The 24,609-nt window shown below is 42.4% G+C and overlaps 1 protein-coding gene across 4 annotated transcripts; it reads left to right on the forward strand.

Moving 5' to 3' along the window:
- The first annotated feature begins 2,699 nt into the window (after positions 1-2,699).
- Positions 2,700-24,365, forward strand: ASB11 (ankyrin repeat and SOCS box containing 11). Of its 4 annotated transcripts, none has more exons than XM_075854420.1 (7): positions 2,700-2,877; positions 10,632-10,711; positions 11,038-11,145; positions 12,139-12,289; positions 18,892-19,026; positions 21,218-21,409; positions 23,318-24,365. In XM_075854420.1, exons 1-7 carry the CDS (start codon positions 2,700-2,702, stop codon positions 23,440-23,442), a joined length of 969 nt encoding a protein of 322 aa, XP_075710535.1. In that variant the 3' UTR covers positions 23,443-24,365. The 4 variants fall into 4 exon arrangements, with proteins under 4 accessions (XP_075710535.1, XP_075710536.1, XP_075710538.1 ...); XM_075854421.1 differs by lacking the exon at positions 2,700-2,877 and adding an exon at positions 4,236-4,381; XM_075854422.1 differs by lacking the exon at positions 2,700-2,877 and adding an exon at positions 5,208-5,295.
- Positions 24,366-24,609: the final 244 nt, after the last annotated feature.

Genomic DNA, 24,609 nt, shown 5'->3' on the forward strand with positions numbered 1-24,609 from the left:
GATTCTTTCCGAATAACACCACGATGGACACATATATCGACTTGAGAAGGGTTTCAGCCATCACAGTAGGCGCATATCCATCATCCTTGATGAATTAGGTCATGTGAACTGTTACTAGAAGAAAGGATGTAGAAGTTATTTTATGTCCCATTTTTCCATGTACTACACAGGTCCCATCCACCTGCTGTGCAAGGAAATGCAACATAGCCCAATTCACTTTAATGGAGCGGTGTTGCAGTTCTCTGCACTGTGCAGAGAGAAAAACACCTTTGTTCGGCAAGGGTCCCAGAGGTCAGTACCCCCATTGGTCATGAAGTAATGACATATCCCAGCATTACTACTTCTGGTGAAAAAAAAACTTTTAAATGGTTTACCGAAAACATCTCTCAGACTAATCTCTAAAGCAAGTTTCAGGTAGGTGCTGGAATACTGGAGCCTTTTAGCATCCATATAATGGATATTACCTGGATTTCTTAAGGGTCTACTGAACCTCTAGTAGAGTTTCTGTATCGTTCTCTTATAACACACAAATCTTTCACCCAAATAACTCGAAGAGAACGATAACATCCTAAGTGACCTTCAAATATCAAACCTGTCTCAAAAAAGGTGATCCCATAGAACCAGTCCGGGTTCAGCTTTCACTTTCTAATCTGCTCTAGAAAAATGAAACAAGGCCACTTTCTCTCTCAGTTTTGATACATGGAGCCCACTTGTTGGTTGTGCTCTAATACGTTCTTGACAAAACCCCCGTGAAATTTATTACTGTTTGATCTTCTAGAAGATGTTCACAGCGATCCTTTAATTTAATGGATCAGGCAAAATAAAAAGAAATGGTCTTCCTGCAGTCAAGTAATTCCATGGACCAAATTGTGAACATATCTTTCCTTCTCTGACTGTTGGAAGACCCAGCTACAGGAGTTTTTCGAAATTATTTTTAAATTTTCGATGGCCCATGGTATTTCGGCTGTATATATGCCACCCATAATAAAAATTACATGTGGTAACTAATTGGTAACTACTTTTCACAATAGGAAATGGATGGTGTCCTGCCAATTGCCCTCAAAACAATCTGCCATGGGTCACAGCTAGGAAAGGGGGTAGAAAATAATTGTAACTTGCCAAGGTCGTAGGTAGTTGTGCCAAGTGAGATACAACAACATGCCAGGAAGGAGTAAGTAAAACTAGCTGGAGTTGGAACCCGAGAGGGATGATCCATAGAGTCACCAAAACAGAATTTCGGGATAAAGCCAAGGTTTGGGAGTTCAGCAAGATCCGATGAATCCACAAGTTCTGGATGACACAGACAGGAATGTGAATAGAATTCTGGAGCAGGAACAACCATTGGGTTGGGGCATTTTTCGTCATTTTTTTTAATTTGCAAAACAAAAGCAAGATGCTAGTGAAAAATAATTGTTCACCTTTTCATGTGATGCATTTTTGTGTAATGTGGACACTTCTGTTGTTTTCTTCTTTCAAATTGGCACGTGCTCTGTTTGTGGCATTTTTTGGGGCATTTTGCTCCCACAGACCACTATTTTGCTAAAAATGCATCGTAAACCAGAGCCATAGCTTCATTTGCTTTGTGGTTTGTGAAGTATATAGAAGGAAATGAACACGCTTATGCAACTTGTGAAGTCATACATGTCAAGCAGAGAGAAATGGATGTTCAACAGAACACTGGTGCAATGTGAGACTGGTAAGTAAAGCCATGACTCGATTTTTCTACAGTCCGTTGATGCACCCATGGGTCAGGAAGGTTTTGGTGGTCTAGAAAGAAGGGTCTGCTTTTTTTCCAGAAACAGCGCCACTTTTGTCTATGGGCTGTGACTGGTATTGCAGTACAGCCTTATTGAAAGGAATGGGGCTGAACTGCAATACCAGGCTCAGCCTGTAAACAGTGGTGATGTTTCTGGAAAAAGCAGACCCTTCTTTCCAACCTCATAGCCTTTATAAGATTTCTTACCTGAGCTTCTTGGTTTAAGGGCTGATTCAGACGAACGTGCCGTTTTTGCGCACGCAAAACAGCAGCGTTTTGCGTACGCAAAAGGCACTTGACCGCACCGTGTGCCCTGTTCATATGGATGCACGGCTGCGTGCTTTTCGCGCAGCCGCCATCTTTATGACACTCCGTTTGGATGTTTGTAAACGTGGTGCTTTTCTGTTTACATTCATTCTTTTACTGTTATTGCGCGAATAACGCGCGTCCCACGGAAGTGCTTCCGTGGGGGATGCGTGATTTTCACGCATCCATTGACTTCAATGGGTGCGTGATGCGTGAAAAACGCCGACACATAGAACATGTCGCGAGTTTTACGCAGCGCACTAATGCTGTGCAAAACTCACGGACTCTCTGCACTGCCCCATAGACTTCTCTAGGTCCGCGCGAGCGTCTGAATCCGCCCTTACTCTAAACAAAGTAAGTAGTGCAGTATTTTCTCTTCATGTGTAGATATACGTGTATATTAATATATTGTAGAGTGTATGTGTCTGTGTGTATATATGTATGTGTGCGTGTGCGTGTGTGTGTATATATATATATATATATATATATATATATATGTGTGTGTATATGTAGGTGTGTGTTTGCCGTCCTGGGTTCCCTGAAGTCAACCAGCAGTGGAAAGTTCTAAAATAGATTTTTAGGGATGCCAAAAATAGACTGCTACAGTGAAAGCTTTTCAGCTGGAGAGTTTGCTACAATGGAGAGTAGTTCTATCCTTCTGGCCTTTAGTAATATTTATGTGGCAATATTTGCCCTCTTCTGCTTTAAACTTTTGATCAAAGTCTCACTGGCTCTGCTCACTCATTTTTACATTGTTCGGGGGAATCGAAAAGAAGCTGCCCGCATAGCAGAGGAGATCTATGGGGTATCACAAGGTACGTAAGTTATGTGTATTGTATGTATTAGCTGGTGATTCTTTATTGTATACATTTACATACATCAGATAATTTTGATAATTTTATGTACTGTACATTAGACTTGCTTTTGCTAATAGACTGATAACTTCTGTATACAATAATATTCAATATAATAATTTATTACAGTGGCGGATGCTGTATGATAAATTTGGCGCATCTTGATAGACATGTTAGATATTTTTCTCTTCCTTATACCAATTTTGGTGCATTTTAAGTCATGCCCCCTTTCCACCCAGCCATATTTTTTAGATGTTTTTGGAAAGTGTCCAGTGAAGCACAAACATCTGTTCTTGGCACATTTGCTTCAAAATGGATCTAAAATTTGATTCTACATCGTGCACCAGAAATGTGCCACATTTTAGCGTGTATTCTGTCAATGCCTATGCACGATCAGATTAATAAACCGGCCCCTCTGTCTGTATTTATCGTGATTCAGTCTCGTCTTCGCAACAATATCTTTAGTAGTATTGGCCTATGACCGTTTTTGGTTTGCCACATCCTGTGTGATTTTGTTGTAAGTGCCAAGAAATGTGATATGAAACTAGTTGCCTTGTTGAGAGTGAGACCAGTACACAAAAATATACTAAACCAAAACACATTTTCAAAGGTGAATGAAAAACGATGTGACTTATTAAGGACTATGTACACCTTTGTAACCATTAGTTTTATTGCACCAATACGTCTAAAATGATAAAGCAACTTTGCAAATAGTGTTCATTAAAATGTTCAACCATTTTGTGTGTCAAGCTCCTATGCGGACCTGTACGTCTCCATAGTAACAGACTACAAACAAACTTTGTCGTCTGATGCCCCACTTCTTGCTAATCTAGAGAACATATGTTACGAAGAAGTAGGGGATAGATTCAAAGGATCAGACTACCATGGGTTTGTTTGTAGTCTGTTACCATGGAGTCTGCATAGAAGCTTTATACACAAAATGGTTAGAAGTTGCTTCACTTTATTTTTATGCATACGTAATTATAGAACAATCACATAACAACGTGGATATCTTTAATAGTTCCAGAAAAATCCCTGCTCCCATGTTAACGACATTATTTTTCATATAGCGTATCTCGAGTTCTGGGAACCTTCAGAATCATTTACTTATATACGTAAATATATTTTTCTAAGTATATATTAATGATAATAGCAGCAGTTTATATAAGAGGTACTATTATAAGCTGCAGGCTTTATGTTTAGTGGCCCTTTAGTAGACAGATGGTCATAGATGAGATTTGATACTGGTGCTGCTGAGAGGCGTCCACTACTCAGTCACGTGGTGTTGTTTTGCTGTCATTGAGACTCCAGCAGCTTCAGCAATGTTATGTCTGTACGCTCCAAATGGCTCTCTATATAACCACAGAGGTCTCAAAAAGACGTGAATTATCTGGAATAACTTCTTTATCCTGGGAACTAAGAAATGCCCTTTATGGTAATCACATCTGCCACACGTTCCAGGGAGGTATGTTTATATATGCATCTAAATGAAGGCTGTATATATGTGAATATATGTAGAGAGATATAATAAAAGTCGGCCAGCCGAACAGATGTTATAACTGTTATTCCGAACAAAACTGATATAACAGTTGATCTATTTGTCAAATCCGCTGTCCACTGACGTTAATAAAAAGAGGAACAAAAAGTGTACTGTGCATGTGTTTTCTGTAAAGAATAGAGCCGTTTGCTGTGCAACTGATACCATTTTACTAATCTCGAAGGCCAAAACAGTGCAAAGCATTCATCAGGCCAGTGATTTTCATTCATGGGGGAACGCCTGAAAAATGTTTTTACTACTGCGGAACCCCCGCTTCCATTTCCACCTCAAAGAGCTTGCTGTAGGCCGGATTCCAAAATAGCGGAAACGCTGCGGAATTTCCGCTATTCAGTTTGTCAGGAAATTCCGCATCACTTACATTAGCAGCAAAGTGAATGAGTTTTGAAGAAATCGACAGCGAAAACTTTCAGAAATTGACCTGCGGTGCGGAATTTAAATCAGTTTATACTGCATATTCGTTTATTTTCTGTTGTAGGTTTTCTCCATTGAATTCAGTGGGGATGTAAAATCCGCATCAAATAGTCAAGTGTTTCAACTTCTGCGGTGGAAACGCTGCGATTCCGCCGCAAAAAAAAATAATCAAAAAGGCCTGTTTTTGTGTAAAATGTATTAAAAAATAAGTCTATGCTTACCCTGGTCGTTGCCATAGCGACGCTTTCTTATGTTGTTCGTCCAGGCCAGCCTAATGGGATCAGGTTTTATCCCATATGACTGCTGCAGCCAATCACAGGCTGCAGCGGTCACATGAGCTGCAGAGTCATCCCAGGAAGCCGGGTTGCACAGACAACAGAGGGACAAGAACGCCATGACAACGGCCATGGGTAAGTATAGACTTTTTTTCCAGGAGCTTGTTTCCACAGCGGACATTCAGCCCGAAAACCTGCACCACAATTTGATGCGTTTTTTTTTGGACTGAATTCCCTGTAGGTTCTTGGTCGGATACGCTGCATAATTTTACGCAGCGTATCCGACCCGTGGGAACATACCGGTAGGGGAGAGTAAAACCTTCTATAATTCTTGATCAGAGCTATATTTTGAGATTTGTTGACTGCTTTGTCTGCCCCAATGCTAGCATCTTTGCGCAGGCTGAAAATACATTGCCACCTTTTCTGTAGAAGTGACAGGTTTCCCTCTAATGGAGCCTTCAGTTTTCCTTTTTTTATATAGTGCTTTTAACTACACTATTTTTGCCATCAATACGGAATGATATGTGCAGATCCAATCAGTTTTGCTAAATGTATATGTGGGTGTAGTTTATATAGTTGTAGTTCTGTCAAAAAAGTCGGAGATCACCCTTTTATTTAGTCAAACAAAAAGCAGTATGTTCACACGGGGTATTTTGCCGAGTTTTTTGACGCGGAAACCGCGTCGCAAAACTCGGCAAAAACAGCCCGAAAATGCCTCCTATTGATTTCAATGGGAGGCGTCGGCGTCTTTTTCCCGCGAGCAGTAAAACTGCCTCGCGGGAAAAAGAAGCGACATGCCCTATCTTCGGGCGCTTCCGCCTCTGACCTCCCATTGACTTCAATGGGAGGCAGAGAAAGCGTATTTCGCGCTGTTTTATGCCCGCGGCGCTCAATGGCCGCGGGCGAAAAACGGCGCGAAAATCGCCGTGAAAATCGGCGTGCAGGGAGAGGAATATCTGCCTCAAAGTTCCAAACGGAATTTTGAGGCAGATATTCCTCCCCCAAAATACTCGGTGTGAACATATCAGAAAATATAACAAAAGCCCCAACCACAAAGTTATACCATTGAAAAAAAATAGTCTACCCTCCATATATACAGGATATGTACATGTCCACTTTTAATTGTATTGTAATTTTTTTTTATCATTACACATATAGGACATGTCATTTATAAGATCAAATAGGTTTAATGATCATACGACGCTTTGTCACATGACCAGCCCTGCTGTACTCTATGTAATCGATGTACTACTGCTTATACATAGAGTACAGCGGGGTCGGTCACATGACGAAGAGTCGTATCGTCCTCAAAGAAGGCTGTGCAACTAGACTTCCGGTCCCCCGGCAGTGCTATAAATATCTATTAAAATCTCAATCAGCGCGACGGGGACCAGAATGTATATTAGCGAGTGTACCCACATACTGCAGTGAGTGCACTGCTAATAATTTTTCGTCCCCACATAACCCTTTTAAGAAATAGACCATATTGGAAAGTCATTGACTTCAAAGTCACCTTCAAATGGGGTAGTCTTCTGCTAAATCTTTGGGGTCCCATTATTGTTTCAGAGCCAGGGGGTGTACTAGTACACTAGTGGGCCAGTCTGACCCTGCACAGCAGCCCTATGATCTGCGGGTGTTCCAGTGATCACATCTCTAGGAATGCCATCAATAATTATTAGCACACAATGCAATGAGGGTATGTTGACACGGCATATTTTCGTCCATTTTTCGGGCCGTAAACGCCAAAAAATTGGAAGTAGACCGCCTCCAAACATCTGCCCATTGATTGCAATGAGAAAAACAGCGCTCTGTTCCGACAGGTAGTTTTTTTACGTGGCCGTTTTGATAAACGGACGCAAAAAAGAAGTGCAGGTCACTTCTTGGGATGTTTTTGGAGCCGTTTTTCATAGACTCTATTGAAAACAGCTCCAAAAACGGCCATAAAAAAAACGCAGTGAAAATCGCGAGTGTCTTAAAAAACGTCTGAAAATCAGGAGCTGTTTTCCCTTGAAAACCGCTCCGTATTTTCAGACGTTTTTGAGTTTGCGTGTGAACATACCCTTACATTGGAAAAACATTTGATTGTGAAAAAAATCCTTTTACAGCAAGATGAGCCCAAGCACACTGTTGTGACGCTCAAGTACTTGTCAACAAAGAAGCTGCCAAGGATCTCATAAAATAGACAATTTTTTATGCATTTAGCCATTGGGAAAAATTCATAAAAATAAAAGATTTACTAATGTGTACCCCTGAAGCTGAAAAAATCTATAAGGGGAGTTCACACTGAGTTTTTTGACACGGAAACCGCGCTGTAAACCGCGCCAAAAAACGTCCGAAAATGACTCCCATTGATTTCAATGGGTGGCTGAGGCGTTTTTTTCCCAAGAGTGGAAAAACCGGCTCGCTGGAAAAAGAAGGGACATGCGCTATCGTCGGGCATTTACGCCTCGGACCTCCAATTGAGGTCAATGGAAGGCAGTGAAAGCATATTTCGCTGCGTTTTATGCCCGCGGAGCTCAATGGTTGCGGGTGAAAAACGCAGCAAAAAACGCTGTGTGAACCCAGCCTAACTTGTCCCACTAGAAAATAAGGGATCAAATATCTACTCAGATGTAAAAATGTAATAAAGGGTATGTGCACACAGGCTATTTTCAGCCGTTTTTCGGGCCGTAAACGTCCTGAAAAATGGCTGAAAAATTTGAAGCAGAACGCCTCCAAACATCGGCCCATCAATTTCAATGGGAAAAACGGCATTCTGTTCCGACTGGGCGTTTTTTTTACGTGGCCGTTTTGAAAAACGGCCATGTAAAAAAAATGGCCGTGTAAAAGAAGTGCATGTCACTTCTTGAGACGATTTTGGAGCCGTTTTTCATTGACTCCATAGAAAAACAAATGGGCTTAAAGGGGTTAAAAAGTGGTGTCTGACTTTAGTACAGTATTGTAAATACAGATGTGTCCTTCCTTACCTTTTCTCTTAGATCAGCATATACTGAGATGTGTAGCGCGAGATGACCAGCTTTGTAAAAAAAAACATGATTTTGAAATACTCTGTCACAAGATGTCTATGCTATATTTGTGTGTGACCTAGTGGTTGTTATATGAATTGCAGCCTGTCAAGGGTTTTTCTAGCATGTCACGATATTGTGTTGAATTTGTTTCATGAGAAATTGGAGTCCTTAACCAAATTCAAGCAAAGGTTAGAGTGGACACATCTGTATATTGTTATCACAATGTTAATAAAATCGTCTGTACATGCCATATGTGACTTGTAATCTTCTTTCTGTGTGGCTTCTGATACCTTTACCTCACACCTCCCAAGTATCCTGCATTATTAGTTCCCTATTATGTTCATCAACCTTTGTTAACCCCTTCCCAACATTTGACGTATCCATACGCCAAAGTCGGGTAGGGGAAGTATGGAGCGGGCTCACGGAGTGATCCCGCTCCATACGATGCTGGTGTCGGCTGTTATAGCTTAATAGATGCCTGTCAGAATCACAATATACTGCAATACATGAGTATTGTAGTATATCGTGCAACCGATCTAACGATCGCTGGTTGAAGTCCCCTAGGGGGACTAATAAAAAAAGTAAAAAATGAGTTAAATAAGGTTGTTTTTTTTATGTAAAAAAAATTAAAAGTTAAAAAAAAAACCCTTTTCCCATTTTTCCCCTTAGAGCATAGTAAAAAAATAAATAAACATAATTGGTATCGCCGCGTCCGTAAAAGTCTGAACTATTACAATATATCATTATTTAACCCGCACGGTGAACGCCGTAAAAAAAAAAATTGTAAACGGCAGAATCTCTATTTTTTGGTCACCTAATCTCCCACAAAAAATGAAATAAAAAGAGATCAAAATGTTGCATGTACACCAAAATAATATTATTAAAAACTACAGCTTATCCCGCAGAAAATAAGCCCTCATACCACTTAATCGACGGAAAAATAAAAAAGTTACGGCTCTCGGAATTTGGCGACACAAAATAAATTTTCTTTTATTACACTTCGGTTTTTACTTGGAAAAGTAGTAAAATATAGAAAAAACTATATATATTTTGTATCGCCGTAGTTGTATTGACCCACAGAATAAAGTTAACATGTTGTTTTAATTGCACAGTGAATTCCGTTAAAACGGCGCGCAAAAAAAACATGGAGGAATCGCTATTTTTTTTAAATTTCTACCCTACAAATAATTTTTTTCCCGTTTCCTAGTACATTATATGGCAAAATAAATGGTGCTACAAAAAACTACAACTCGTCCCGAAAAAATCAAGAACTCATAGGACTATATCGACCGAAAAAGTTATGGCTTTTGGAAGGTGGGGAGGAAAAAACGAAGATTAAAATCTGAAAAAGGGCTTAATATTGTTATTTTTTTTATATTGTGTACATTTGTTGGGCACCTAAAGAAGACTGTAACACTACTTCTCAAGTGCAGTCACAGCTGATTTTTAAATTAAGGGGAATAATATGATCTTTATACAGTCTCTAAAGGTCCATACCTTATATTTAATGGGTCCATGGCGGAGGGGTAATTGGAGCCTGTGCAGTTACTGAAGGTCTGCACATCATCATTGCCTATTAAATATGGTTCTGTACTTAGTCATAATTTATAAGTGAAACCTCATAGCGCCCATGCATGAACTGGTGGGTAATGGCCCCTGATAGCAGTTCCACCTGTTCTGCCCCGATGGCCCTGATCAGTTGCGTCACTAGGGCCTGGCATGCAGTTAAAGGGTAACCAAAGATTCAACAAACTTCTGACATGTTAGAAGTTTTGATCGGTTGGGGTCCGAGCACTGAGACCCCCACCTATCGCTAAAACGAATAAGCAATAACACTTGTGTGAGCGCTGCGCCGCTTCGTTTCTGTTTGGCTTTTTCCGGAAAGCCGATGTAGCAGTGTACGGACTCATAGACTTTCGATTGAGCTCGTACTCCGCTACATTGAGTTCCGGAAAAAGCCAAACAGAAACTAAGCGGCTCAGTGCTCACACAAGCGCTTCTGTCGCTTTGTTTTAGCGATTGGTGGGGGTTTCAGTGCTCGGACCCCCACCAATCAAAACTTCTGACATGTCACTATGATATGTCAGAAGTTTGTTGAACATTTAGTTACCCTCTAAAAACACAGCACTTCCTTGAGTTTCTGACCAGGGGTTGTTTTTGGTTAGGGCCAGGAGAGAATTACGGTTGGTCTTATATTTGATAAATTTGCCCCTGAGCATGTTTTCACGATTGAAGCTCCTGAATGGTAGCTTGTCGTTATAGTGGGTCCCAAAATACGTTTGCTGACCACCCCTAGTGGTGTAATTTGATTTGTAGCCTTCAACCTAGACCTTCTTGTTTTAGTTCCACAACTAGGACTGCCACGACCTATAATAATAATAACTATCGTAGTGAAGCACCTTTTATCACCTGTGTATAAAAATCTATCATGCTTTTTTTTTTTTGGACGTTTGTATTTTGCAGGTTCTTGGGCAGACAGATCTCCTCTACATGATGCGGCATTTCATGGAAGACTTCTGACTGTGAAAACACTGATTGCTCAGGTATAGCTCGACCATACACCTACACTGAATTGTTAGGTGGGGATAGAGCCAGCGTTGGCCCACCAGAACACTCGTGGATCCGCCAGAGGGTCCAGGTTCTGACACAATAATGGACTCCAACAGTCCAACGGACAACATCCCCATTTGAAACTTAGTCCTCAGAATAATTTCCTCTTGTTGGTCCAATGTAGTCCAAGGCTGGATAGAGTTACAACCTATAATATCTCTATACTTGGGGTCCAGAGTGCTGTTAATCTGTGTGAAGGGTGCTCCTACTAAATTGTGCTACTCAATTTCCTAACAGTATATTTCTTTTTTGTTTGCAGGGATTTAATGTGAACATTTTGACAATAGACAGGATTGCTCCTCTTCATGAAGCATGTCTAGGAGGTCATGTGTCTTGTGCAAAGGTTTTACTTGAGAATGGGGCTCGTGTGAGTGTGATCTTCCGGACAACTCAGTGTGCAATACTAAAAGTGCTCACTAGATGGCAGTAATGCACATTTACTACTACTTTTGGACAGTCAGCGCATGACTTCTCATAATAAAACCAATTCTATTTATTGCCTCAGAATACAGTCCCAGATCCCGGATCCCACGTTATTAATCACACAGCCCAGATCCATGGTTCAGGATGCTTTTAGGGTATGTGCACACACACTAATTACGTCCGTAGTTGACGGACGTATTTCGGCCGCAAGTACCGGACCGAACACAGTGCAGGGAGCCGGGCTCCTAGCATCATACTTATGTACGATGCTAGGAGTCCCTGCCTCTCTGCAGCACAACTGTCCCGTACTGTAATCGTGTTTTCAGTACGGGACAGTAGTTCCACGGAGAGGCAGGGACTCCTAGCATCGTACATAACTATGATGCTAGGAGCCCGGCTCCCTGCACTGAGTTCGGTCCACTACTTGCGGCCGAAATACGTCCGTCAATTACGGACATAATTAGTGTGTGTGCACATACCCTTACTATTAGCTGCACCCATAAGGGTATGTTCACACGAGGGCGTCCGTTACGGCTGAAATTACGGGGATGTTTCAGCCTGAAAACATCCCCGTAATTTCAGCCGTACCGGCATGTGCAGGCGCTTGAACGCCGCGTCAATTACGGCCGTAATTGGCGCTGCTATTCATTGGAGTGAATGAATAACGGCTCCAATTACGGCCAAAGAAGTGACAGGTCACTTCTTTGACGCGGGCGTCTATTTACGCGCCGTCATTTGACAGCGGTGCGTAAATATACGCCTCGTGTGAACAGACAAACATCTGCCCATTGCTTACAATGGGCAGATGTTTGTCAGCGCTATTGAGGCGCTATTTTCGGGCGTAATTCGGGGCAAAAACGCCCGATTTACGTCCGTAAATAGGCCGTGTGAACATACCCTAACACATAACTCTAATTCCATGTTGGTTCCTCTCCAGATAAATATTGTGACGGTTGATGGGATCACTCCTCTGTATAATGCCTGTAGCAGTGGAAGTGTTGCTTGTGTTAGCATGTTATTGGAACATGGCGCCCAGCCAGAGCTGGAAACTCAACTTGCCTTTCCCCTTCATGAAGCAGTTGTAAGAGGTAACACATTACACTCTCTTCTATTGATAAAGGTCAAATCCAGTCAGATATTAAAACTATAACCATCCCATAACTGCACATACTCTCTGCTGCAAACATGTATGACGTATATAGGTGATGTGCTTTAGGCCCCATGCACATAAACGTGCTTTTGCAGCCGCAATTCCCTTGAAAATCCACGGGAGAATTGTGGCCCCATTCATTCCTATGGGCCCATGCACATGACCGTGGTTTCCACGGTCCGTGCATGGCCCAGGAAGGAACGGACATGTCTTATTACGGCCGTGTTCTGCGGTCCAGGTTCATAGGAAATAATAGACGTGGCCACGTGCATGGCCCGCGATTTGCGGGTGGCTCGCGCGTGACACTCCGCAGCCGGCCGGCCGACCTGAAAATCACGGCCGTGCACATGGCTACGGTCGTGTGCATGGGGCCTAAATCTTATGTAGTAGAAAATGTCAATGCTCCATACAGATTGGTAGTGATGGGAGAAAAGTGATGTTACTATTAGGCCTCATTTACACGAGCGTGTGCGTTTTGCGCGCGCAAAAAACGCTGCGTTTTGCGCGCGCAAAAAACGCTGCGTTTTGCGCGCGCAAAAGGCACTTGGCAGCTCCGTGTGTCATCCGTGTATGATGCGCGGCTGCGTGATTTTCGCGCAGCCGCCATCATAGAGATGAGGCTAGTCGACGCCCGTCACTGTCCAAGGTGCTGAAAGAGCTAACTGATCGGCAGTAACTCTTTCAGCACCCTCGACAGTGAATGCCGATCACAATATACACCAACCTGTGAATAAAAAAAGATGTTCAAACTTACCATGAACTGCCTGCTTCCTCCAGTCCGGTCTCCCGGCCGTTGCCTTGGTGACGCGTCCCTCTCTCGTCATCCGGCCCCACCTCCCAGGATGACGCCGCAGTCCATGAGACCGCTGCAGCCTGTGATTGGCTGCAGCCTGTGCTTGGCCTGTGATTGGCTGCAGCCTGTGCTTGGCCTGTGATTGGCTGCAGCTGTCACTTGGACTTAACTGTCATCCCGGGAGGTCGGACCGGAGTTATCGGTAAGTCAGAACGTCTTTTTTTTTTTACAGGTTCATGGATTTTCGGAGCGGAAGTCACTGTCCATGGTGCTGAACCAGTTTAACGCTTTCAGCACCGTGGACAGAGACTGTCTCCTGACGTCGCGTACCCGAACATTTTTTACCGGTTTCGGTCAAAACGAGTTTTGCCGAACCCGGTGAAGTTCGGTGCGCTCATCTCGAATTTGACACTCCGTTTGGATGTTTGTAAACAGAAAAGCACGTGGTGCTTTTCTGTTTACATTCAGGAGTTTGACAGCTCTTGCGCGAATCACGCAGTTCGCACGGAAGTGCTTCCGTGCGGCATGCGTGGTTTTCACGCACCCATTGACTTCAATGGGTGCGTGATGCGCGAAAAACGCACGATTTTAGAACATGTCGTGAGTTTTACGCAACGCACGCGCACTGCGCAAAATTCACGCATCGTCTAAACAGCCCCATAGACTATTATAGGTGCGTACGACACGCGTGAAAAGCACGCGCGTCGCACGCGCGTATAATACGCTCGTGTAAATGAGGCCTTAGTTTGAAGTTCTATATTTATTAGCAACCTTTTATACATAAATTTGCAGAATGAGTTGGCCACAGTATTGCTTATATGAATAGAGAATAATATAGAATTTCTCTTCAATCCGTTTTTCCCTCCACACTTTTTGTACATGTTTTTGCCCCTCAGGAGCACATGTTGTGGTGATTTGATTTGTTCTTGCACGGTGCAGTAAGGGTATGTTCACACGCAGTTTTCAGACGTAATTCGGCCATTTTACGCCTCAAATTACGCCTGAAAAAATGGCTCCATTACGCCTACAAACATCTGGCCATTGCTTTCAATGGGTTTTATGATGTTCTGTTCCCACGAGGTGTTATTTTACGCGTAGCTGTCAAAATACGGCGCGTAAAAAGACGCCCGCGAAAAAGAAGCACGCGAAAACAGCTCCAATAACGTCCGTAAAATACGCAGAGAAAAAGCGCGAGTAGTTACAAAAACGTCTGAAAATCAGGAGCTGTTTTTGCCTGAAAACAGCTCCATATTTTCAGATGTTTTTGGTCACTGCGTGTGAACATACTGTAATAGTGCGGGTCAGTGAGCGTGCACTCTACATCTGCAAGATTTTTTTTTTTAACCCCTTGCTGCATATGGACATACCTGTACATCCAAATGTTTCCATGGTAACCGCTGCAGCGCCTGCGGGATTTCCTACGAGAGCATGGCTGTGAAAATAGCTGCACTCCTGAGGTAACAGCGGGGCATCCCTATTATTACTACAAAACAAAAAAGGTAACGTTTGTTAAAGTCGATGAAGTATATCAAAAAGAATAAACCGTTTTTTACACATATTTAGTATTCCAGTAATGATGACAATAAAGAACATATAGTTTATAATGCATTGTGAAGAATGTAAAAAAATAAAACAATGGCGTAATTACAATTTATATTTTTTGCCCAAAAAAATAAGTCTAAGGGTATGTTCACACGTCTTAACAAAATACGTCTGACAGTATGGAGCTGTTTTCAGGCGAAAACAGCTCCTGAATTTCAGACATTTTTACAAGTGCACGCTTTTTTCGCGGCGTCCATTACGTCTGCACAGAACATCGTAAAACCCATTGAAAGCAATGGGCAGATGTTTGCATACGTATTGGAGCCGTTTTTTTCAGGTGTAATTCGAGGCGTAAAATGCCCAAATTACGTCTGAAAATAGGCCGTGTGAACATACCCTTAGGCTTCGTTCACATCTGCCTCAGGGCTCTGTTCAGGTGTTTTGTCTGAGCTTTCCGTCGGAACGAAACCATGACTGAAACAAAGGGAAACCATAGGTTTCCGTTTGCATCACCCTTGATTTCAATAGTGACGGATCCGGTGCAAATGGTTTCCGTTTGTCACCGTTGTTGAAGGGTTCCGTCGTTTTGACGGAATGAATAGCGCAGTCGACTACGGTATTGATTCCATAAAAATGATGCAACCCTTCAACAACGGTGACAAACGGAAACCATTTGCAACGGATCCGTCACTATTGAAATCAATGGTAATGCAAACGGAAACCTATGGTTTCCGTTTGTTTCAATCCGGGTTCCGTTCTGATGGAAAGCTCAGACGAAACGCCAGAACGGAACCCTGACGCAGATGTGAACGAAGCCTAAAGGTCAGTTCACACGTTGTGATGATACTGCGTTTTTTTTACCCAACGGTATTCTGTTGCGGAGAATCCACAGCAAATACAGTAGCAGCAAAGTGGATGAGATAAAACAAATCTCATCCTCACACTGCGTAGATACTGAGCAGAAAAAAACGCTCTGAAATTGACCTGCAGTGCGGAATTTTATTCCAAGGCATGTCAATTCCACTGTGGAAAAACGGCACCATTTCCAGCGTTTTTTTACTGCAGAATGATGCAGAGTTTGCTGCAGTTTTCTCCTTGTTGGGAGATGGTGACATCTCCTCTGAAAAACGCAGCAATTGAGTCCACTTTCCGCAGCAGGAATTTACATGATGTGGAACAAAAAAAACGCACCGCAGGTGTATTTCGGGATGGAAATTTTATGCAGTGTGTGGATGAGATTCATTAAAACTCACCCACTTTGCTGCTACTGTATTCCACTGCGTATTTTCCGTCCACAATTCTGGACAGAAAATATGCAGCAATTCCGTTACGTTTGAACAAGCCCTAAGAATGAAAATAACACAGCCGTACGTTAGTATCAATATTTTAAGTTATATAATGCAACAGGTATAACAACCATAAGTCACATATTTATAGTAAAGGGTGTCTCGCATGTAGCAGAACAGATGGTATGTATAGAATGTGGGGGAACGAAATAGCGTAAGAAGAAGGAACACCATGCACCCCATTACTTCTGAAATTTATTTGGGTAGGCATGATTTTTATATCCAACCCGCTCAAAACCAAGGGTAGTGTTAACTATATTATACCAAATTGTCAGTGAAGGTGGTTGGGGACCTATCCACCTCAATGCTATCACCTTCCGCACTAAGAACTTTTTAGGAAAATGTGATTGTGATGCGTCCCCTTCTCCTCATCTATCAGACCCAATAAACAAAATAAACAGCTGGGATAAGCGGTATCTGGCGCCTATAATTTCAGCCAAAACTTCAACCCCCTCCTATTAAATCACTGAAATGATTGAGCAGTGCAATATAAGGTAGAAGAATTCTGCTCCCCTGGAGAAACATCTGGGGCAATCTTTGCTAGGGATTCTAGTCTTCATGGATGTGGACTGGAGTCAGGTAGCGTAGGTGTATAATAAACAGCTGAACCATTTTATTATTTGCTGCTGGTGACACATACATCATACATGTGTGACTCTATTGCTTTTGCCCATTCTGCAGTTGCCAGTGTAGAGATGGGGGTTTTACCATCACAAGGCTACTGGGAGCTCCATGACAGTTAGTTTAGCTAAAATCCAGTGCATATGGGCTAGAAATCAGAACTTTAAAGCCCTCTAAGTACACCAAATAGTGAGTAAAATGATACAATGGTGTTTTAGTGGGACTGGCCGACCATCTAAGGTGTTTGGTGGTGTCCGACTCTCCCCCAATGGAAAATCTCAGTGGGGAGAAGGGTAGGACCTGTTGAATTTTAACATTTCCGATCCGATACCGATCTCAAGTGTATGGCCAGTTAAAGGGCATAGTGTAAACAAAGATATCTGTAGATGCAGGTAGTTGAAATTGTGTCTGCAGTTCCTGAGAAGATTTAAAAATATTGGTAGAATAAGGTTGACTTAAATGAGTGGCTCTATAGAGAGTCCAAAGCTGAGAGTTCTAAAAAGAGGGAATAACTGGATTATGCTATAGAGGCAATTCAGCTATCGGGTCATGGAAGCTCTAATCTGCATTTTTACATTTAGTTTAGAGCAGGTGTCTCAAACTCGGCCGGGTAAATGGACCACATATTGAAAAAATGTGAAGTTGACGGGCCGCATTACTTTCAAATTTGATACCATACAAAATTATTGTTAATCAATTAGTTATTTGAACTACTATAACAATACTACATTACTGTAACAATACTACATTACTATAACAATACTACATTACTATAATAATACTATATTACTATAACAATACTACATTACTATAATAATACCGCTAGGTTTAAAATTTGAGAGAATTCTCCACGTGCTTATTTCAACAGTCTAGTTTTCCAGTTTAAGTGTCGCTAAATGCAGTCCGGCGGCTCAGTTAGCAGCGTTTGGCAGACACACATGTCAAGATTGGGCAGCCCCTTTTTAGATAGTACTGCAGTGCCCTCTGTGGATGCTGCCGCATTGTCCTCTGTAGATGCTGCCACAGTGGCCTCTGTAGATGCTGCCACAGTGCCCTCTGTAAATGCTGCCACAATGCCCTCTGTAGATGCTGCCACAGTGCCCTCTGTAGATGCTGCCACAGTGCCCTCCGTAGATGCTGCCACAGTGCCCTCCGTAGATGCTGCCACAGTGCCCTCCGCAGATGCTGCCACAGTGCCCTTCTCAGATGCTGCCACAGTGCCCTCCACAGATGCTGCCACAGTGATCTCAGGGGCTTGCCCAGAGCTGAGAGCTCTGCTCCTGACATCACTGTCCATATATGGACAGAGATGTCAGGGGCAACCCCAAAGCTGGAGTCCCGGGCAAAGTGCTAGTAGGCTCTTCCTGGGACTCCAGCTGTGCTCCCGACATCACTGGGACTCATTCTCTGGGGAAGCCCCTGACATTATTGTCGATGTATGGACAGCGATGTCAGAGGCTTCCCCAGAGTCCCAGGGCAGAGCCTATACTAGTGCTCTGCCCGGGACTCCAGCTCTAGGGAAGCCCCAGACATCGTGTGTCCAAACATGGACACCGTTGTCAGGGAATTCCACAGAGTCCCGGAGCAGAGCCGATACAAGCGCTCTGCCCGGGTCCCTGCTCTGGGGAAGAGCCTGACACACTGTCCATATATGGACAACGATGTCAGGGAATTCCACAGAGTCCCAGAGCAGAGCCTATACTAGCGCTCTGCACGGGACTCCGGCTCTGGGCAAGCCCCAGACATCGCTGTTCATATGTGTACAGCGATGTCAGGGAATTCCAGAGTCTTGGAGCAGAGTCTGTACTAGCGGCTCTGTGTCCCGCGGGCCGCAGATGACATCCCCAGGGGCCGCATGCGGCCCGCGTGCTTGAGACCCCTGGTTTAGAGTAACACAAAGAAATTAGTGCAGAATATATCCGATGCTTCATTTTTTTAATTATGTTGTATTATTTATTTTACATGTGACCATTCTTGTTCTATTTGCAATTTCTTCTCATAACCTCACCGACGGACCTGAAATGATCTGGGTCAAGTGGCTAACTGTCCCATCTAGTTGCCTCATTTTGTGTCCATACTAGAGAGCCATTTGGTCATTGGCAGTGGGAATAAATTGCATTGTTGGCGGCGGGCCAGCTTACATAGATCATTTATTTGCTAGTTATTTATTCCAATTTTCTATTATGGACAGAATCGATATGACACGATCATCTGGCCAACTATCTTTTGTCTCCATAGGTCACAGAGAATGTACAGAAATGTTAATAGCATATGGAGCAGACATTGAGAAAGAACTTCAAAACAAGGGTACCCCTCTTTATTTAGCCTGTGCCCATCAGAAAACAGACTGTGTCAAGAGACTCCTTGAATTAGGTAACAATGTCTTGTAAGACAATGCATGAGAGAATAGTACATCTACCATATTAGTAATGTATAGTTAGTACCTTATTTCACCATGGTGTTCTTAGTACTGTGGCAAACATAGAAGCATATATTTTGAGGTAACAGAGGTGAAATGAAAACTGTGAGAACACAGGCATGTATACCATCCGTTATCCCAGTACTATGTAGGGGATTTTATCACTATAGCTGTGTTGTGATAGTGTCACGTAGGGTCTGTGGACCCACTGGGCCGTACTGCCTTGGCGGTAAGGCAGCTGGCCAACAGGGAGCAGGTGAGAGTCTATAGTTCTACAGGTACCTGTGGCAGCTCAGACAGCAGCAGGGCAGGCTCGGCTGGGACTAGGTAGCAGGCGGACGTCAGGTGAGGTGAAGCAGGACAGACGTGGATGCAGCGCAGCACGACTTTGGCACAGCTCAGTGCTAGACCAGGAATGTATGGACTGCTAGGAACAGGAACTGGAAACAGGTATAGGTACAGGGACAGGGACTGGAACAGGGACTGGAACAGGAAACACACTAGGAGGCCATCACATAAACAAACTAGGGAACACAACAATGCTCCGGCATAGAACTAGGGGGCTGGACAGTGAGGGTACTCACGAGTCAAAGTTCATCCACGAGGTCAGGTGCGCGCGCTGCCCCTTTAAGAGCAGGCACGAGCGTGCGCGCGCATCCTACTGGATCCGGCTGAGGTGAGTGGACGCGAGCGCTGGCGTCTCCTGAGGAGGAAACTGGGGCCAGCACTTGCCGACTCGTGGCTGCGGCTGTCAGAGGGAGGTTGGAGCTTACAGCCCACAGCCACGTACATTACAGATAGTTACATATTAAGGTTGGGTAAGTCCATCAAATTGAGCCTATTATCTTGCAGTTTTGATCCAAGTGCAGGAAAAACAACCCCCATAAGAGAAAGAAAATTGTCCTCATTAAAGGTGCAAAATCCCTCCAGCCTCTAATATGCAATCAGAATAAATCCCTGTATCGGTGACTTATCTCAAATACTCTATTAGAGAAAGACATCCAGACCCCTTTTAAAATCATAGAATCAAGCATAACCTCATCCTGTAGCAAAGTGCTTCATAGTCTCACTGTTCTTACAGCAAAGAAACCTATCTATGATGATGATGATGATGATGAAACCTAATTCATGGGTATTGGATGGCCCTTAGTCATTTTTACAGTCCTGGGTATGAACAGATCACTTGATCATCGGTTCCCGTTCAGCGAAGGCTTATATATATATATATATATATATATATATATGTGTATATATATATATATAGGCACACAAAATTGTATACAGTATTTCATGTGTGACTGACTATAAATTTGTTTAAAGGTAAGACTATGTACTTATCTTGCATATCTAGGCCTCCTTTAATGGATCACATGATTTTATTTGCCTTGGCAGCAGCTTCCTGGCACAAGTTGCTACAGTTCAGTTTGCTGTCCGCCTACTCTTCTGTATGTGATGGGTGGAAGTCAACACTACTTATTGCACACACTATATACATGGCAAAACACACAATAATATATATATTTGGTAGAATGAAGTCTTATCATCATGCATTTACTAATATAAATGAAACATCATTGTATATCCACCAATGTATGCAATCGTTAGAAAGTACAACTCGTTCCCAAAAAACAATGCATTGTAGAACTTTGTTGATCTAAAATTAAAAACAGTATGACCTCTGAAATGCAAAAGGCGGAATTATAAAATGAAGTATAACATTGGCTTGTATCTTAAGGGGTTAAAATTCTGTGAAGGTATTTCCTAAAGCATTTATGATGTTACAATCTGAGTGAGGACAACCCAAAACACTTTCTAGTCTACTTTAGACTTTCATCTGAAGTATGATCAAATAAGTCGACTCTGATTTGGTCATACTTCAGCATAAATCAACGTTCAGGACATCACAGAAGAGGTTGAGCCCGTCACACTGATCATCTGTCGTATTTCACTGTGAACGGAATTCTGCAGCATGCTATATATTGTAATACATGCAGGCTCCGGACCGAAAATGTTACACAAATTTTAATAAAAACTAATTCCAAAAATTTATTTTAGCACAAAATACATGCAATAAAATAGAAAAAACGTTGCAGCAGTGATGTCCATTGCCTTTAGATATACTAAACGTTGTTATTATTATTCTAGGTGCGAATGTAAACCATGGCAAACAGCGGGACACTCCATTGCATGCTGCAGCTAGAAGAACAAGTCAGGAGATTGTCAAACTGCTTATTGATTATGGAGCCAATGTCAAGTATAAAAACATGGAAGGCAAATACCCCATTGAACTATCAGTACCTAGGAGTCCAGTCGAGCGAACCCTTATGGTCGCAGAAGGTAATGATTCCGATTAATTTCATGTTCATGTCCCAATTGTACAAACTCTTATTGACGCTATAGAGGGATTTTCCCACTCAGGACCCCCGTCTATGAGTGAGAGAGGCAAGTCACTAACAAGCAGAGGCTCTGATGGATTGGTCCATCCATGTATGGACATATAAATGACCTCGTATAATACTACATATTCCCTGTAGCGGCCGCTCTTATTTAAAATGGGTTGTCTGTGATGGGACAACCCCTTCAAGGGAGCTTTTTTTTTTAAATATAAATTTTACCTGCTGATACAGGGTTAAATTTGTGATGATTTAAGCATACTGTGCCCCACATTCAGCTGCCTTCGGCCACATCTCGGCATGACTTGGGGACAATCTGGGAACTGGATAGAGTGGTGCACTGTGTGCCTACAGTTTTTTAACCCCTTAGGGGAATTTTATAGATACCCTTGTTCATAGTGTTTGTGTTTTATCAAAGGCAGTTTAAAGGATCACAGTCTTTTAAAAAAACGTTGACATATCTTAGGCTTTGTTCAAATCTGCGTCAGGGTCCCGTTCTGACATTCCGTCGGAGCCTCCTGTCAGAACGGAACCCTGACACAGACCTAAATGAAGCCTTAGGGCCTGTTCACATGATCGTTCATTTCCGTTCCGTTTGAGGTTTCCGTTCGGTGAACCCCGCAACGGAAAGTGAATGTGAAAGCACAGCTTCCGTTTCAGTCACCATTGATCTCAATGGTGACGGAAACATCGCTAATGGTTTCCGTTCATCACCATTCCGGCAGGTTTCCGGTTTTCCGACGGAATCAATAGCGCAGTCGACTCGGCTATTGATTCCGTCGGAAAACCGGAAACCTGCCGGAATGGTGACGAACGGAAACAATTAGCGATGTTTCCGTCACCATTGCTATCAATGGTGACTGAAACGGAAGCTGTGGTTTCAGTTTCACTTCCGACGGAACCCCGGAACGGAAAGCGAACGGTGATGTGAACAGGCCCTAAGAGACATGCAAAGAGTTTGATTGATGTGGGGCCACACAATTAGACACCTACTGATTGCCAGAACGAAGGGTACAAGCGCTCTGATATTTTGATTGCATGTTGTAAAGCATATTATTGACAAGTACATTTTAGTAGCAGAACCGTTTTGTGTTATTTAATCATCCATTATTAACTATTTAAATTCAAGACATTTTCTTATATAATTGCATTATGAAAAAATTCTAAATAGAATAAAATTAGCAGAATCAATTGTCAAATAAAACTATGGGGGCTTTTAGGTGTAAACTATCAGTTAGTGGTAACATCAATGCTGACAACCTGCATATTTTTATCAGTCGACCACAGCAAGTAAATTCAGGCTGCAATAATGTGGTTATACTTTACATCGATAGTCCATTGATTTTGATGGAATTTATGTAATACTTTATTTGCCCTGTGATGGCGCTGCAGGGAAATTGAACACTTTCTGTCTAGTTCTGCCACAGATTGCAGCTGGTTACTGGGGAGGCACCCTGTGAGCAACTTATTGTTGGAGGACACTTTCTCACAAAACAGACAACACTTTTAACTTGCAAATGTGTTTCATTGTGTGAGTTTATCATAAAACAAGGCTAAGTGCATTAAATCACATATATTTTGTTATATTGTTGTGAAGATTAACCGTAGGGATTGTTGATTCCTCTGATCAGTGTTCCCTGCTGCTGAGGAGAATACACCTGCTTTAGTATGTGTATATAACCTGTATTGAGAATAGCATATAAGTTTACATTTACAGAGGATATAGTATAATGGAGGTTGTACTGAATAATGAGACACTATAAGCATAGGAATAAAGTTTCATAATCCTTATAGTAATACTATAGTCCTGAGAAAACAGATTTGCTGAACTTTACATTATTTTCTTCTATAGGTCCTGCTACTTTGGCTCAATTATGTCGTCTAAGTATTCGAAAAACATTGGGGTCGTCTTGTCTTCAAGTGGTTCCCAGGCTTCAGTTACCTAATAGATTAATACAATTTCTATTATATCGATAGACGTTCCAGTGACTACACCAGTGTTTTCCAAGCTCATTTATGATCGAGATACAAACCAATGGTTTACCAGTGCAACAAACCCAAAATTGAATGGCATATTCTGAAAAGGTGCTTCCGTTTGCTATTTTATGAGAACGTTGTGGCAACAAAAAAAGCACAAGTTCAAAGGGTTTATACAGATTTTCTGCTTTAATAATCATGCCTGCTTGCAAAACTGGAATATAAGGAGGGCAAAAGGGGCAATTGTCGAGGTACCTCCACCACCTCGCTCTTCGCAGACACTCCTAGCAGTTAGACACCTCTAACTATAATAAATACAGCAGTCAAACATGTTTATTGCCATAGGAAGAGGAGGATAAGCAGCTGCCCCATGCCTCTGGCACCGCTTATCTCCTGGTTGAACAAAGGATCAGGCATATTAAAATCCAACATTTTGAATCTTGTATACCCCATCAGCAGACAATGGAGGTCAGTTGAGTTGTCCTCATAAAGATTGTCAGAGCCTGCTAGTAAAGCAAGTGTTATCCATGAATTATATGATATTGCTACTGGGAATTTTTTTTTGCCAGGGCCTACATCAACCTTAATCCAGTCTTGTCTGCTTAGTGAATGTCAATAATATCTACTTTGCTAGGTTGGGGGCTACACAGTGGTCCAAGCCATGGACAATGGCTAGCCAAGGACTAGTAAGGCTGAAACACGTCAGACAAATTTGTGTTGCCAGGGCCTACATCAACCTTAATCCAGTCTTGTCTGCTTAGTGAATGTCAATAATACCTACTTTGCCACGTTGGGGGCTACACAGTGGTCCAAGCCATGGACAATGGCTAGCCAAGGACTAGTGAGGCTGAAACACGTCAGACAAACTTGTGTTGCCATTTTATCCTGAAATTAATAAATAAAGGAGAAGATTTCTATCTGAATACTGTGCCGGTCATCGTGGCCACACACAACATTTTCAATGCAACAATTTCAATAGCCACTATCATGCAATTTTTTGACAGCCCATGTCTTTCTTATTGATCAGTATTCATGCTACGCAAAAAGTCACACATATGTACAACTCTTCCACAATTCCATTGAAGCTATTGTGCTACAAAAAGTCTATGTAGCCCCAGCCCTAAAGGGTATGTTCACCTTTGAACACTATTTTATAGTTTATAAAAA

Source organism: Rhinoderma darwinii, chromosome 2 (genome assembly GCF_050947455.1).
Source record: "Rhinoderma darwinii isolate aRhiDar2 chromosome 2, aRhiDar2.hap1, whole genome shotgun sequence".
NCBI lineage: Eukaryota > Metazoa > Chordata > Amphibia > Anura > Rhinodermatidae > Rhinoderma > Rhinoderma darwinii.

Coding starts and splice junctions, on each gene's coding strand:
- ASB11 (XM_075854420.1), top strand. CDS start 2,700: ATGGAGAGTAGTTCTATCCTTCTGGCCTTTAGTAATATTTATGTGGCA. Junction 2,878..10,631: donor GATCTATGGGGTATCACAAG/GTACGTAAGTTA, acceptor TGTATTTTGCAG/GTTCTTGGGCAGACAGATCT. Junction 21,410..23,317: donor AACCCTTATGGTCGCAGAAG/GTAATGATTCCG, acceptor TTTCTTCTATAG/GTCCTGCTACTTTGGCTCAA.